The 17,331-nt window shown below is 43.9% G+C and overlaps 1 protein-coding gene across 6 annotated transcripts in view; it reads left to right on the top strand.

Annotated features, from left to right (window-relative positions):
• The window catches only part of AMMECR1L (AMMECR1 like), a 75,940-nt gene that overhangs the window by 28,323 nt on the left and 30,286 nt on the right, over positions 1-17,331 (top strand). For 4 of the 6 annotated variants that reach the window (XM_077290904.1, XM_077290903.1, XM_077290905.1 and 1 more), the window contains one exon: positions 2,423-2,533. The exons of the other annotated variants lie outside the window; for them this stretch is intronic. In XM_077290904.1, the coding sequence (XP_077147019.1) occupies positions 2,423-2,533 (111 nt within the window). The remainder of the gene's footprint in view (positions 1-2,422; positions 2,534-17,331) is intronic. 6 annotated transcript variants of the gene reach the window in all.

Genomic DNA, 17,331 nt, shown 5'->3' with positions numbered 1-17,331 from the left:
TGAATGCAATCTAATACAGGAGGAGATGACATATAGGTACATACTATATACAGGAGAGATGACACACGTATATACTATATACAGGAGGAGATGACATACAGGTATATACTATATATAGGAGGAGATGACACAGGTACATACTATATACAGGGGAGATGACACAGGTATATACTAGATACAGGAGCAGATGACACACAGGTATATACTACAGTATGTACAAAAGGAGATGAAACAGGTATATACTATATACTGGAGCAGATGACACACAGGTATATACTATATACAGGAGGAGATGACTTACAGGTATATACTATATACAGGAGGAGATGACATACAGGTATATACTATATATAGGAGGAGATGAGGAGATGACATACAGGTATATACTATATACAGGAGATGACATACAGGTATATACTATATACTGGAGAAGATGACACATAGGTATATAGAGGAGGAGATGACATACAGCAGGTATATACTATATACAGGGGAGATGACATACAGGTATATACTATATATAGGAGGAGATGACATACAGGTATATACTATATACAAAAGAGATGACATACAGATATATACTATATACAGGAGGAGATGACACAAGTATATACAATATACAGGAGGAGATTTCATACAGCAGGTATATACTATTTACACGGGAGATGACATACAGGTAAATACTATATACAGGGGAAATGACATACAGGTGTATACTATATACAGGAGATGACATACAGGTGTATACTATATATAAGGGAGACAAACATGTATATACTGAGGTGAAAATGAGAGGTGTGAGGGAAAATAGTGGAGTGATCGGAAAATGACAGATGTGAGGTTGAAATGACACTGTGTTGGCACCCACCTCTCCTGAATAAAATTGGAATCTCTGTTTATCTAATCGCGTCTTTTATTTATTTCCTTAATATTTGGTGGGAATGTCCCTTTGAATACAATCTGCCATACAATTAGGGCATAGAGTGGTAGGTCCTGAATAAATATTATAGGGTTTCTTGCTTAGAGACCCATCACTCCCTGAAGAAGCTATGCGAAACATGCATTGCATTCTTTTTTTTTTACTTGTACTGCTGATCTTCAATTATTTACGGTATGTTATTTTAATCTTATTTGTAGTGCCACTAACTTCTACAGCACTTTATAGACTAAATCATCCCTGTTCCCATTGGGACTCCCAGCAAGTATGTCTTTGGAGTGAGGGAGCCAGGAGATACATGGAGGAAACCCACATAAACATGGGGAGACCATACAAACTCCCTGCATATGTTGTGGGATTTGAACCCAGGACCCCAGCGCTGTAAGGCTATAGTTCTAACCACTGAGCCACCGTGCTGCCTGTTAATATATTAAGTGAAACACTTCTCTGACAATCTAGTAACAACTGTTTCTTGCTCTTCTACATCTTATATGCTTTTTTAAAATTTTTGTCATATTTTATGTAGTTTTTAACCTTTTTGGATTGTCAACTTGATGTTCCTAAATTACTTTCTACACTTCTGAATACATAATGTTATTATCCTCATGTAATAAAGGATAGTGGGCTTCTTTTTTGGTTAATCATTTCCCACTCAGCCTGCTATTCCTCGACCATTGCTAGTGACGCTGAGATTGGGGTGTGCTGTTCTCCATCTGACCTCTGATGATGAGGTAGAGTGGTCGCCGCATACAAAGCTGTGGCTGAATCCTTGTCTTCCTCGTCTGAGAACCGTATGATGGATTGAGTTCAGGAGAGCACACGGGATGTATTTCCTCTGACATTGTAGAAGGGTATGCTCCGCATGGCACTGCTGTCCTATGACCGGTCACTGGTCGGACATTATGAATTTAAGCCAAAGCACACGTTGGCGATCTCTCCTAATGTTACCATCTTGGAAGACCTAGTTTAGGTCACGGGCTACACCACCACCCAGCTTTTATATGCCTCTAACGAGAAATGTCACACGATCTGGGGATGGCGGACTGATGCCTCTGCCACAAACAATTAATATATATTATTGGAAAGTTAGTACAGGAGCCCACCCCATGTATACAGTATCTGCACTGCTGCACACTGTGTGGTCATGCTGCGCTGTGCTTGGAACCCATCTTCCTTTTTCCTCCTTTTTAAATTTTTTTCTTAAATATTCCTTTTAACATCTTTTTGGGCCTCAGTTGAGGTCGTATGATAGAAGATTGTTGTTAATATTGACTTTTTAGGATTTTTACATCCCATAGGTGGCGCTAGAGTTTGCGGTCTTTGAGGCCATTTGCTCACTAGACTCCCCATCTGCTTGGCTTAATTTTCTTTTTAGCTTTTCTGTTGACATTTATGTAGTGAGGTTAGTTCTTTATGAAATTTTATATTTAATTTTGTACTTCATCTTACTTTACCTTTCTTTTTTTTCACTTTTCCCATCTCTAGCCCTCTTTTTGTCACGTGGAAGGCTGGACGTGACAAGCGTCTTCGTGGCTGTATTGGCACTTTTTCCGCCATGAACTTACACTCAGGACTCAGGGAATACACCTTAACCAGGTACTTTAGACAACATAAAAACATTTACTGTGCACATACCCCATATGTAGGGTGTGCAAATATATCCTGAAACATACCGTACATATGTACAATATTGTGACTATGAGGCCACTTGTCTGTAAATGGACTGTAATGCTAATAAAGTGAGAAGAATGACTTTTCAGCAGTTATGCATTCCATTATCTTACTGGTTTGTGTTTTTAATCAGAATTTTTACTTATTTGTTAACTGCTTCTGATCTGTATATAGTATATTGTTCATTTAGCATGGACCTTAATGTGCATTTGTACTATCGTGCGTAGGCATCCTCCCTGTGGAAGATCACTAATGGTGGAATCTTCTACGGAAAAAAATGAGGGCCCTCCTCAGCAGCAGTGACATATAATATATTACACAGATACATGTGGATTGTGTACTGAACATAAGCAGTAGACAGCCGGAAGAGCTCACTGACGCCTACAAGGTCTCCTGACCATACACTGACTAATGGTGCAGTTACATGTGCTGATTTCATCAGTGCACCTTAACCCATTTACACAGGTCACAAAACCAGTATAGGCACAGAGTGGTCACTGGTGAAACGTGGACGAGGGATGGCCACAGGATGAGGGGTACAGCAGCAATCAAACATGCACAAAAATTAGATTATATAATATGAATATTTACTAACCAATTTATAGAACCAAGGAAAGGATGTCAGGTAAACCGTGTATAAGTAACAAATACAATGACAGTAGTTACTCTCAATAACACAAATTCTTCCTATACGCAGGTACACTTAACAGTTATATGAGAGCAAAATACAACACAATTAACCCTCTTTATGCATAAATCAATAAAATTAGAGCATTGTGCCAGTATTTTATCAATCGCCTACTCGAAGCAGTTTTCAAAGTGTGTCTTACAGAAGAGGCCTTTTCTCATAACTAACTGGACCTCTATAATGCTATTTATATATGCGCATATATATTGAGATGTAAGATGGTACCAGTACATCATAAAACTGAAGTAGAAGGGTCTTTTCTGGGCTGAGTCCCGAATTATGAGAAACGCCGTCTTGAAGCTCTTGGGGAATGCCGATCTCTCAAATGTAGGGCTTCCTTATGTCCTTAGAGATAAAGCCTCACTTGGCCTAGCCCAAGATGCTGTGTACTTGGTTATCCTCACAGAGTCGTCTCATGTCAAACCAAAAAACGAGTCCCAGAGACACCAACTAAATATCCAGAGTCGCACTGCTCTATCCACACTTTCTCCAAGGATCCGCAGCTTCACTCCCACCCCAGACTCTCCTTTCTCTCCTCCCAACCACACAACCCCCCCAAACCCAACTACGGCCTCTCGCTGCTGCCCTCTACTGGTGAGATCATATATTACATCACAAATCTCCAAATGATACAGTCAACTGTGATTAACCCTTACATTCCACTACACTAAAATTTTGATGTCTTGGCAAACAGCACCAGCCGAGATCTGGCCCCACTCAAAGTCTTTTTGGAGGTAACTTTGTGAAGGGATGCCTGCTGTGGGATGCTCCGACCTTTTTAAGCCAGCAGGTTCCAAGGACTCTATAGAGCCCTCAGCTTCTCTCTCCCTCTGTGGTTGCAGATCTGTTTTGGGTGCCAGAACTGTACTGTCTGTTAAGCTCGGTGCAACCAGTACAGTCCACCATTCGTCATCCCTGTAATCTTCCACTAGGGGTCTGTTCTTCCTGCTGGACTCAAGTCAAGGTTGTCTCGGAGGGTTGATGAAACATCAGGGGCCAAGCATGTTCCTATGTAGTCGGCGTACCGGACCCAATCCGTATTCTTGCTTCACATCGTAGACTAGTCCATGCGGAATTACCTGCTTCAACACCTTGTAGAGTTCTGACTCTCAGCGAACATCCAACTTTCCTATGGAAGACTGTACATGGACCAGCACGCTGTGTGAACGGTTTAGATTGGACTTAACCACGGTATCGGGGTCACTGATTTTGTTGCTTACCTCTTAACAACTGGTGAATAGTTTTCAGTCTGGTTTGGTGCTTCTGCACCCATGATTCTGGAGTGTGGTCTTTTTCTTCGGTTGGAGTACTCAAGTTAAGTTTGGACACTTCTCTTCCCAACTGTCCGAGTAGTAACATGTAGAGAGTGTAACCAGTAGTTATATGCACTCGGTTATTGTAGGCCTATAGCAGTTCAGGCAAATAATCTGGCCACTGAAATTTATTGTCTCACTCCAGGGTTTGAAGCATCTGCAGCAGTGTTCAATTTAAATCGCTCACAGGCCCCATTTTTCCTGTGGGTGATACGGTGTTGTTCTGGACCTCCGAATCCCACAGATCTCAGAGCGCTTTCCCATGACTTTTACTTGAAAGCATTCTCCTTGGTCAGAGAGAATCGTCCTCGGACATCTGTATTCCTGAATGAAGTGTCTACACACGACCCTTGCTACTGTCTCTGTGGTTTGGTATTTGGTCGGTACAGCCACCGCAAGCTTTGAAAAGTGATTCATCATTACTGAACAGTAATATAGCATTCCTACGGCAGGCCCGATCTCCAGGGGTGCAATTGACTGGATGACTTGAGTCGGCACCCTCTGCTCCCCTGTTTTTGCCAGCTCGCAAGCTCTGCATTGATGGCAGACTTCTCTGACGATCTGCTCCAGCTGAAGTTTTCTCTGGACCAAAATGGGAACATTTCTCATGGCCCTCTTTAGCCACACTCCGAGCTAGGCTGCTAGAAATCACAACTTGCCACTTATTTCACTCTCTGATGAAAAATACACTGTTTGATACATTACGCCATCTTTAACTTGGAGTCTTTCCCACTGATGCAGAATCTTCCAGCCACCTGAGGACAATTTGGCCCGAGCCATCACTGAAGGCCATCCCCCTTCTAGTAGCCTGCCCTTGATCATCCAGAGTACTGGGTCATCATCTTCGGTCTGGGTACATTTGGCATGTGTCCTGCTGAGCAACACCATCTGGACTGCTGTTACTCAATTACTCTTGGCTACAGAGGCCACGGGTTTCACTTTCTAGGACCGATATCTCTGTCTCGTCGTCTTTTTCATAAAACTCTCCAGAGGAAATGGTAAGGGTGACTCGAGACAAAGCGTCAGCATTAGCATTCTCTTTACCGGAATAATACTTAATGGAGTAATTAAACTTAATAATTTGGGCGACCCACCTGTTCCAGGGCACCCAGCTTCACCCTTTGCAGATGAGCCAATGGATTATTGTCCGTCCGGACCAACACCTGTGATCCAGTGAGGTATTCGTCGAACTTCTTTGTCATGGCCCAGACGAGTGCCAACAACACCCGCTTCAAGGAACTGTAGTTATCTGAGTTTCGTTCAGAGAATCTCAAGACTGACTGTCGTACACTATGACTCGTTCCTAGCCCCCTGCTCCTGTGCCATCACTGCTTCACTTCCAATCCGTGAAGACTTCCATCTGTATATAGAATGAATAGGCAATCATATTGAGCATATGCCAACATCGGGGCATTGGTCAATGCTTCTTCCAGCTGATATAGGGCCCATTGTTGCAAGGGTCCCCAAGCAATGGGGCCTTTTGCGGTCCCCTTCAGTAACTTGTGAAGAGGCTCAGGTATCTTGGCGATGTTCAAGATGAAACGTCGATAATATCCTGTTTAGTACCAGGAAGGCTCATAGCTCTCATAGTGTCCGTGGCGGAGGCCAGTTCCTTACAGCTTCTGCTTTGCTTCTATCTGGGCTTACTCCACCCAAAGACCACTACGTGCCCTAAAAATCCTATTTCTGTCAGTGGGCTTGTAGATGGGTCAGCACTTGTTGTAGTTTTCAAAGATGTTGCTTGAAGGTAGGTGCATCAACGATTACGTCGTCCAGATAGATCAAGATGGATTCAAAATTTAGCTCTCCCAAACAGTGCTCCATTAACTGCTGAAACGTCCCAGGTGCATTGGTGAGTCTGAAAGGCATTCTATTGAACTGGTACAGACCAATTGGTAAAATGAAAGCTGTCTTGGGCTTGTCTCTTTCAGCCACCGGAACCTGCCATTAGCCACTTGCCAGATCTAAGGTTGAGAAATACTTGGCCTGTCAGACTCTTACTTTCCCACACTACTCCACTACTCAGCATCTGTGATATCATGGCTTTTACTTCCTGATACAAGTTAGAGAGGACTCTCTGTCTATATCGCTTACAGATCGGAGGTGTGTCTCCTATCGGAATCTCATGTTCAATGCGGGTTGTACATCCAAAATCATCTTAATTTCTGGAGAAAGCAGATTGAAACTCCCATAACAGGTCTTTTATCAGCTGAATTTGTTCGGAAGAGAACTGACTGGTGTCCAGTCGTATTATTTTGAGGCTCTTCCGTCAATTCTACTCCAGAGTCTCTTCTTTCCTTGGAACTTCGGTCACAGTCCACAGTTCCTGTTCTTCAGTAATCAAGGCCAGTTGGACTTCAGGGACTGTCTCCCATACATGTACAAATCCTCAACTTATTCAGTTGCACGAAGCATGACAGGAGAATCCTATACATTGGCACGCCGGACGGCCACTTGTTCATCCACCACTGTCGCTATGGTATGTACAATCATGAGGCCTTGTGATGTTTCTGTTGGCTGCTGGGGCTCAATAATCACCTCTATTCTGTTGAGTCTTGGGTGGCTTCCCACATCCATCTGTGTATTCTGCTCCTGATGGGGCGAAATAATATTTTGACGCCCTGGTGGACTGTCACAATTTGGACCGTTTCATCTTCAGGAATACTGTAGCGAATCCCACATACCTGGCTCAGTCTCTGGAATGCCTTCTGTGTAGGCCAATGTTTGGTGACTCTGCCAGTATTCCGGGCCATCTTTGTGGAACATCAACCTGTCTAGATCACGCAGGATATTCATCCCTAATATAATCACGCTTCTTGACCGTGAATCCCCATCCACCAGCAGGACCCCTTTTTAACCCACATACAAGTCTCCAATCTTCACGTGCATCCACGACATCCCGTGGACTGAAATCTTCATTTGGTTAACAGCCATCAGCTTAACAAGCTTTCCTCATTCAGCTTTGATAAAGTGACCGAAATGGGTCTCAAAGTACTTCAGTTCATTGTGGAGACTTCAGCTCTAGTATCTACTAGGTCGCACACAGTCTTGTGTTCAATCAGTATATCCATCACTGGACTTCGGGACACAAGGTCCTTAGGGCATTTCAAGCCTTGCCTACATGAGTCATTTCCTCCAGTGCACCCTACCACTGGAGGTTCTCCTCATTTAAATGTCCTGGCTCGCACTCTACCATCCAGTGTCTGAGTTGGGGCAGTTCTGAGTGACATGCCCTCTTTCTTGGCACCTCTAGTATATTGGGCCCCGGGGTAAAGTGTGTTCAGGTGTTCTCAGGTTTGGTCCTGGTTTGGACGAGGTTGTCCTTGGGGGGTGAGTCAGGCCGCGCTGGGGCCGTCCGGTCCCGGGTCTCTTCTGGTGACCTATACGAAGGGACATTTGTGGGATGTCTCAGTTCTTCCCACCCCATCTGTCAGGGTGAAAGGTCATACATCGAGTGGACGAGCTTCCCCCACCACACTTGACGGGGCGACAGGGCGTGAGTCCTTCTTAGCTGGTCCACTTGCTGGGTCAGTTCCTGGATTTCGGCCCTCATCTCAGCCAAGGTGTCAAACTGCTGATTTTCAGCCTGAACTTCCTGTCTTCTGGGGCCATACAGCCATACAGTGCTGGAGCCCATATCATCCTCACCTTCACGAGCCAAAGCTTCACTGGCAACCTGGGCAAACTGAAGTGTCTCATTTGCCTGTATCTGATCCCGCAATATCCATCTCGGCAATGAATCCATCGGTCCCTGAACAAACTGTTCTTACAGGATGGTGTCAGGATCAGTGATAAGAGTCTCCAGCCTTTCATTTTTTTTGTCAGGTCTGTAACATTCTCTGTAAAGCATTTATATACTGGTAGATGCTTTTGTCGTCTTCCTGACATTGATTAAAGAAACGCGTCCAGAAACTAGCTACCGAGCCTCTCTCCGTAAACCTCCTCTAGTAGGGCCACAATGTCTTCTAGAGTATTTCCTATTGACGCGGGACGCGTCACTGTTTCCCAGGTATTTCCCTCTAGTGTGTGTTACATGACCTCAGCTCCTCAGGTTGTACAGTCTGTATGTACTTTGCATTCGATCGGCCCGCTCTTCGATTGACATGTTATTGCCGTCAGATTTTGCAAGTTGTCTCGGTATAGACCCTGCTGACAAGCTCGGGGTCAGAGCATTTAGAGTCGGCGGGAGAGGGACTGAGAGAGGTGCTCCCGTGGACCGTGGGGCCTGCACTCACTATCATCCCCAGACGCGTTCTGCATTGTGATGCTGTACCCTGCTTGCAGCACCAAATGAAACATGGATGAGGGGTAGAGCAACTGTGACTACACAGCATTTAATCCTAATTATGCCAGAGGTATGATTTCAGCAGGCCAGGAGACATAGGCTATTGTCTGAACATTGACTATTGAATTTCTGTTTTTCTTCTGTGGGTCAAGAACCATAAACCAGAGTCTGAACGTTGACTCTGGAAATTTATGTTTATAAGTTGTTGAATGGCTGCTCTTTATCGCTTATATTAGCTCCTATAGTTATTGTATTACTATCTTTAGAGGACAGTGATATAGGGTCATTGAACAATCAATGTTTGCTAATATGTTGATTAACCATTGTATAAGTCCATGTAGCTTGTTGACCTGCAAAACAGTGGAGAACAAACTATGCAGATTGATTAAATGCTCCAACAGTAAGCGTTAATCTCATCCCACCTTCCCCCTGTCCAGTGGATGATGACATGAACCACAAATGTGGGTATAAAAGGGAATTGTTATCCTGGAAAAAATTAAAAGAAAAACTCTACAAAACAGTCAGGATACCATGACTCCATAGAGAGACTCTACACAACTACAGCCAAGGCACCATAGCACCATCAAGGAGAACACAGATTTGACATTTTACAGGATGCCAACTTAAGGGACCTAGCTGGAGGAATACAGATCCACTCCACTGACCATCCTTAAACCCATGGATACATTTGGGGAAGCCAGGTTGTGACCTTCCGGTCACCTGACCCTATGGGCGCGTTTGAGTAAGAGAGGATTGGGATCCACCATTCATCTGGCCCCATGGAGATATCCGGAGAAGCCAGATTGTGACCCTCCAGTCATCTGGCCACGTGCCTCAATGGACTGTCAACTTCCTAAGATTGCCATTATCTCTTCTCTGTGGGTTGCATCTGCTCTAATCCCGGCAAGTCAGCAGAATTGTGAAACTCTGTAATTTTGCACAATCTTGTGTATTTTACTTGGATTGTTCTATATGTTATTGTCAGTTGCTGGTTCGATAAATTATTGCCACACTGTTTTATCCACACCCTGTACTGTCTGAGTAGTATTTTACCAACAGGAAAGGAGAGTGGGCATTCAGTGGGATGAGCAATAGTCCATGCGGTCTGGAGCCAGCGGACGAGAGCACCCACTGACCTCTTTAACTCCATAGTAACACTCAGCAGGCTTGCACAAAGATTAGATAATATAGTATGAATATTTATTAACCAGTTTCTAAAAGAAAGGAAAGGATGTTAGGTAAACAGTGTAAAAGTAGCAAATACAATGAGAGTTGCTCTCAATAACACACTAAGAGTATATGCAGGTAAACTTAAACAGAATTAACAATTATATGCAAGCAAAACAATTAACCCTTTCAATGCGTAAAACAGTATTGTGCCGGTATTTTAGTAATCACCCACTCTGAGCAGTTTTCGCAGTGTCTCTTAAGAGGCCTTTTTTTCTAACTAACTGGACCTCTATAAGGCTATTTATATATGCGCATATATTCAGATGTAAGATGGTACCGATATGTCTTGAAACTGAAGTAGGAAGGGACCTTGCTGGGCTCAGTCCCGAATAATGAGAAACGCCATCTTTAACTGTATGATATTTATTTTGCAAGTAAGCCATTCGTTCTGAGCTTGGCTGGTTCAAGGTGTGAGATCTTTCACTAACAGCCTTTTGAGGCTTGACCCCCTGCTGAGCTAGGTGTCCTGTTGCAGCTGTACAAAGGAAGGGGGTTTTATAATTCCATGCCAAATTGGATGCAAATGATTGACATGAAATTATATCTCCAATATTCTTCACACTCATCGATTATCTTTGCAACTAAATGCACCATTAGTGCCGTCCCAATGTGTCCCAGAGTGTCCCAGTGTCTGAGGCTGGGGAAGTGAGGTTTGCCATGTTCAATAACATGGCGAGTCCTTTGTTCTACTAGGAGATGGTTTCCTAATGGTAATAAATACAAGTCTGTGTCATGACTCTGTTGCCGAGGAGCCCCGGGACTAGGGGCTCCTTTCCTGTCCCTAATGCTAGGGGCACCCTAACTCATCCTGTTCCCCAGATTACTTCTGATGGTGAAGATGCCAAGGCCCTCAGTCTGTAACCTTCCCCAACCCAGGGAAGAGGAGAGTAGTAGTGTACCGTATTACACCAACCAGAGTAATGAGGCAATACGAACAGGGGTAACGAAAAATACCAAACATACAAATATACTCACAAGAAAGCAACAGAGGTAAACACCTGGGAGTGGAGGATGGGGTTAAACCAAAGTAGGAGAAGAAAGGGAATTATCACTAACTCAAAAGCTAGCAACAGTCACAGATAAGTCCACCAAAAGCCTTCTCCTATAATAACCAACAACAACCTCCAGCCATGCAGCATAAGCTAGCTCTGACAATGAGTGCTAGCCAGGGCCCAGATTATATAGAAGTTGGGAGTAGCTAACAGTGCACAGCTGAGAGCCTTAACACTCCAGGAGCTCTCAACAGAGCAGATTAACTCGTGCGCTGCTAAAACAAATTTACACTGTTAAATAAGAAGGCGAAGTGCTTCTAATCAGTGCAGAAGTAGGATAAATCAAACGCTGTGGTCTTCTGGCTTCTCTCTGTCACGACAGTCCGACTGTGAGAATTTTAGTTATGTATGTAGGCTGGAAAAAGATGCTCCATCACCTAGTTATAGTAGTTCTTTTTTTTTTTTCTTGTTGGTGCACTATAGTTCTTTCAGCCTCCCTTGTCTTGCTGCTGAGAGTGTATAGGAACAGCTGAAGGGAACACAGTGGTACAGTCACATTTTTTATTTATTTATTTTTTTACAGTATCCTTCTTGAAACCAGAAGTTCACCTTAAAGGGAACGTGTCAGTCGATTTATGCTGCCCAAACTACAGGCAGCGTGAATCAGATTCTGGCTGCACATTTGTAACCAGGCATGTATTCCAGGCATGAAAGACTGCGGCGTTTCAGAGAAAACATAGTTTAAGGCTATAAAGACCAAGGGGCAGAGATGAGATTTAGTCCGACGCCACTCCAAGACGACTTATAACAGAACCGCTGTAGTTAATACCGGTCAGTCAACTAGAGCAATGTGGGGAGAAGCTGACAAGGGGCAAAACCGGATTAGGCTCCTCTACAGCTATGGTCCCAGGTCAGATCTTCAACCTATGTTTTCTCTTAAATGCCAGAGTGTTTCATAGAAAAACATACCTGGTTCCAATAGTCCAAGCTCCTATCCCAATTTGTAGTAGATGTAATAATATTAGAGGTATTTACTAATTAGAAATGTAGTATAGTTTTTCTGATTCGCTATGTCTCTTTCCTCATGTGCAGGCATTGCAGGACCTTAGGGATCCATGGTTATGACCACTGACATAGTGACAGCTAGCTAGTTGCTAGTGGTCATAACCATGGATACCTAAGGTCCTGCAATGCCTGCACATGAGGAAAGAGACATAGCAAATCAGAAAAACTTTTCTACATTTATAATTAGAGGTACCGTATTTTTCGGACTATAAGAAGCACCGGACCATAACGCGCACCTAGGTTTTAAAGGAGGAATTAAGAAAAAAAAATTAAAGCAAAGAATGTGGTCAATTCTGTACTTAATATCCCCTATCCTGATGTATATGGTCCCCTCATCCCTATCCTGGTATGCATGGGCCCCTCATCCCTATCCTGGTATGCATTACCCCCTCATGCCTATCCTGGTATGCATGGCTCCTCATCCCTACCCTGGTATGCATGGACCCCTCGTCCCTATCCTGGTTTGCATGGCCCCCTCTACTCTATCCAGGTAGGCATGATCACCTCTTCCCTAGCCTGGTAGGCTTATCCCCCTTATCCCTAGCCTGGTAGGCTTAGCCCCCTTATCCCTAGCCTGGTAGGCATGGCCCCCTTATCCCTACCCTGGTATGCAGGGCCCCATTATCCCTAAAAAAAAATCCTATATAGAAAAAGATACCAGAGGTAACACCTTGTACGGTCGAATGAAAACAACTCACAAGAATATATCCTTAAAAAATTTCATCAGACCAAAGAATTATTTTGTTCAATAAAATATAATTTTATTAACATAAGATAACAATAATCATTAATATCACCACATTTATATGTAGAAATCTTATATTTATTAAAAATTATATAAATATTACATATAATAATAAACTGTATATAAAAATTATATAAAAAATATACAAACAGATGAATTATTCCCCTGAAATAGAGGTTTTACCAAGAATACTCAATTTAAAAATTAATATAAAGAAACCACGTGTGTGCAGGACAGGGCAAGCCCAAGCTGATCAGCACTTCTAATTAATATGCAGCAATATATATGTTTAAAAAAACCATAACAAAAATAGTGATACAGATACACATATGTATATATATATACACATATATGTATCAAAAATGAAAAAATAAAAAATAATAAATCGTGAGTAAAATCAATCAGATAATATAATTTATATAATTATGCAATCGTGCAAACAAAGTGAAGTCACCAAATCAAATTATATGCAAAATTAAATCAGACAATGAATAAACTCACAAATCCATCACCATAATGTGATTAATTCATACCATAATGCTGCCAATAATAAAGTGACATGTGCCAAAATATATTACAGTACTAACCAGCAAAGGATCGCCACTGCCCCGCACACACCACTCCAACGCACGTTTCGCTCGCCGCTTCGTCAGGGAGTGGTGTGAGTGGGGCATAAGGCCTTTATATAGTAAAATAACAGCTGCCCAGTATATTCAATTACGGAACGCTATAATTATATGGCGCCGAGATACCGCATACAAACGCCGCCGCCGCCATGACCGGAAACCGGAACTACGTCACCAAGAGCGTCTCTTTCCTCATGTGCAGGCATTGCAGGACCTTAGGGATCCATGGTTATGACCACTGACATAGTGACAGCTAGCTAGTTGCTAGTGGTCATAACCATGGATACCTAAGGTCCTGCAATGCCTGCACATGAGGAAAGAGACATAGCAAATCAGAAAAACTTTTCTACATTTATAATTAGAGGTACCGTATTTTTCGGACTATAAGAAGCACCGGACCATAACGCGCACCTAGGTTTTAAAGGAGGAATTAAGAAAAAAAAATTAAAGCAAAGAATGTGGTCAATTCTGTACTTAATATCCCCTATCCTGATGTATATGGTCCCCTCATCCCTATCCTGGTATGCATGGGCCCCTCATCCCTATCCTGGTATGCATTACCCCCTCATGCCTATCCTGGTATGCATGGCTCCTCATCCCTACCCTGGTATGCATGGACCCCTCGTCCCTATCCTGGTTTGCATGGCCCCCTCTACTCTATCCAGGTAGGCATGATCACCTCTTCCCTAGCCTGGTAGGCTTATCCCCCTTATCCCTAGCCTGGTAGGCTTAGCCCCCTTATCCCTAGCCTGGTAGGCATGGCCCCCTTATCCCTACCCTGGTATGCAGGGCCCCATTATCCCTAGCCTGGTATGCATGGCCCCATCCTTATCCTAGTATGATTATCACCAATCCCCATCCTGGTATGCATAGCCCCCTCATCCCTATCCTGGTATGCAGGGACCTCATCTCTGTCCTGGTAGGATTGGTCCCATCCTTATCCTAGTAAGTACTGCCCCCTCATCCCCATCTTGGTATGCATGGCCTCTCATCCCTATCCTGGTATGCATGGCCCCATCCTTATCCTAGTATGATTATCTCCAATCCCCATCCTGGTATGCATAGCCCCCTCATCCCTATCCTGGTATGCATAGCCCCCTCATCCCTATCCTGGTATGCGTGGCCCCATCCTTATCCTAGTATGATTATCCCCAATCCCTATCCTGGTATGCGGGACCCCATCTCCGTCCTGGTATGCATGGCCCCATCCTTATCCTGATATGCATGACCCCCTCATCCCTAACCTGGTATGTATGGCCCCCTCATCCCTATCCTGGTATGCATGCCCCCATCAGAAAAACATAAGAAAAAAAAACATAAACCATTATACTTGCCTTCCTGCGCTCCCTCACAGCGTCTTGTTCTGATGCCAGCAGCTGCTTTATGCTTGTAAGCAGCGTATGGCAGAGACGTCATGCGCTGCTTACAAGCAGAGGACAGCTGCCGGAATACTCACTGCTCCCCACGCCGGAACTATGGGCGTGGAGAGCAGCGAGTATTGCTCTTTAATAGACACGCTGTTAGCCACAGCTGCCGGCTTCCTGCAGCTGCCGGGCGATCACATGTGCCGCTACTAAGGGGACTGAATATTCACTGCATTCCACGCCTATGGGAGTGGAGCAGTGAATATTCATTGCCTTAAATAGCGGGGACACGCAAGTGCCCGGCAGCTGCAGGAAGCCGGCGGCTGCGGCGAACCGCGTGTCTGAGATTAAAGAGAAAATTAATATTCACTGCCCTCCACTTCCATGGGCATGAAACACAGTGAATATTCATTTCCCTTTAGCAGCAGGCACAGGAATTAGCCTCCAGCCTCCTGTGACCCGCTGCTCCGCCGCTGCCGTTATCCCACCTCCCCACCACAGCCAGAGCAAGTACATCTGGACTATAAGACGCACCCCCCATTTTCCTCCACATTTTTTGAGGAAAAAGAGCGTCTTATAGTCCGAAAAATAAATATTTGCTAATTTTATTATTATTATTATTATTACTACCCTGACTACATTTTGGGATAGGATCTTGGAGATGGGAATACCCCTTTAAATCAAATTATAGACAAGAACAGATTAGACTGCTTATATATTTTAGGTTGCTTTGATCCTTTTTTTTTCTTTTTCCTCCGTGTTTATGCTGTCCTTTCTGAGTAGTGACAAATTTTGTCATTGTGTAGTCGTTTTCATAAAATGACACTACATTAATTACAGTGTGAGCTGTGTAATGCACGCATGCTCCCCGTATCTATGAGCCGCCTGCTCCCCTCTCCACCAGCCACTGATCATGTTTCTTCCTCTGCACAGTAAGGCCTCCTTCCCGATTTTCCAGTATGCCTGGTATCCGTTTTTTTTTCACAGAGACCACACGTACCCCTTATAACCTATGGTGCTCTTCACATGTCCGTGCAAAACACACGGAGATGTATCTGTTGATTTCCAGTAGCGCGGATGACAAGGGTCAATACAAACCTATGAGTCCATGAAAAACATGTACAGCACATGGATGGTATCAGTGCGCTGTCCATGTTCATCATTGCAAAGTATAGAAGACGCTTTGTAATTCATTTATTTCTTTGTCTATACCGGAAAAGAACTGATGACCACATGATGGTAAAAAACCGGACACCCGGACCATACACTGATGGTAAAAACGGACACCCGGACTATACACTGATGGTAAAAACTGGACACCCGGACCATACACTGATGGTAAAAACCGGACACCCTGACCATACACTGATGGTAAAAACCGGACACCCGGACCATACACTGATGGTAAAAACTGGACACCCGGACCATACACTGATGGTAAAAACTGGACACCCGGACCATACACTGATGGTTAAAAATTGGACACCCGGACTATACACTGATGGTAAAAACTGGGCACCCGGACCATACACTGATGGTAAAAACGGACACCCGGACTATACACTGATGGTAAAAAACGGACACCTGGACCATACACTGATGGTAAAAACGGACACCCGGACCATACACTGATGGTAAAAAACGGACACCTGGACCATACACTGATGGTAAAAACGGACACCCGGACCATACACTGATGGTAAAAAACGGACACCCTGACCATACACTGATGGTAAAAACCGGACACCCGGACAGTACACTGATGGTAAAAACCGGACACCCGAACCATACACTGATGGTAAAAAACGGACACCCGGACCATACACTGATGGTAAAAACCGGACACCCTGACCATACACTGATGGTAAAAACCAGACACCCTAACCATACACTGATGGTAAAAACCAGACACCCTGACCATACACTGATGGTAAAAACCAGACACCCTAACCATACACTGATGGTAAAAACCGGACACCCGAACCATACACTGATGGTAAAAAACGGACACCCGGACCATACACTGATGGTAAAAAGATACACAGATGAATCCGGTACCGTTTTTTTCACATATGTGTTTTTTATGGATGCGTGAAGGAGGCCTAATTGGGAGAGAGTTGTTAAGTGGCATCAGGAGGGTGAAGGAGGCCACCTGTCTCATGCATCACTCAACGTGAACTTAATTTAATAAAGTACAATTTTAGGCAAACAACTGCATATCGATAATGTCAAGTGACAGAGAGCTGCAGTTCCAAAGTAGATCACTACTGTAGAAGATGTATATTACTTATGCAGATGCTGATGTCTCCATGGTAACAGACTACAAACCCAGTGTAGTCTGATCCTGCAGTTTCTAATGTCCGCTACTTTATGCTGACATTCTGCAAAGAATAGGGGACAGACAGAAGAGAACAT

The sequence above is a fragment of the Ranitomeya variabilis genome, chromosome 2, assembly GCF_051348905.1.
Source record: "Ranitomeya variabilis isolate aRanVar5 chromosome 2, aRanVar5.hap1, whole genome shotgun sequence".
Taxonomy (NCBI): Eukaryota; Metazoa; Chordata; class Amphibia; order Anura; family Dendrobatidae; genus Ranitomeya; species Ranitomeya variabilis.
The sequence above is the reverse complement of the archived record's forward strand: the minus strand, read 5'-3'. Positions and strand labels throughout refer to the sequence as shown.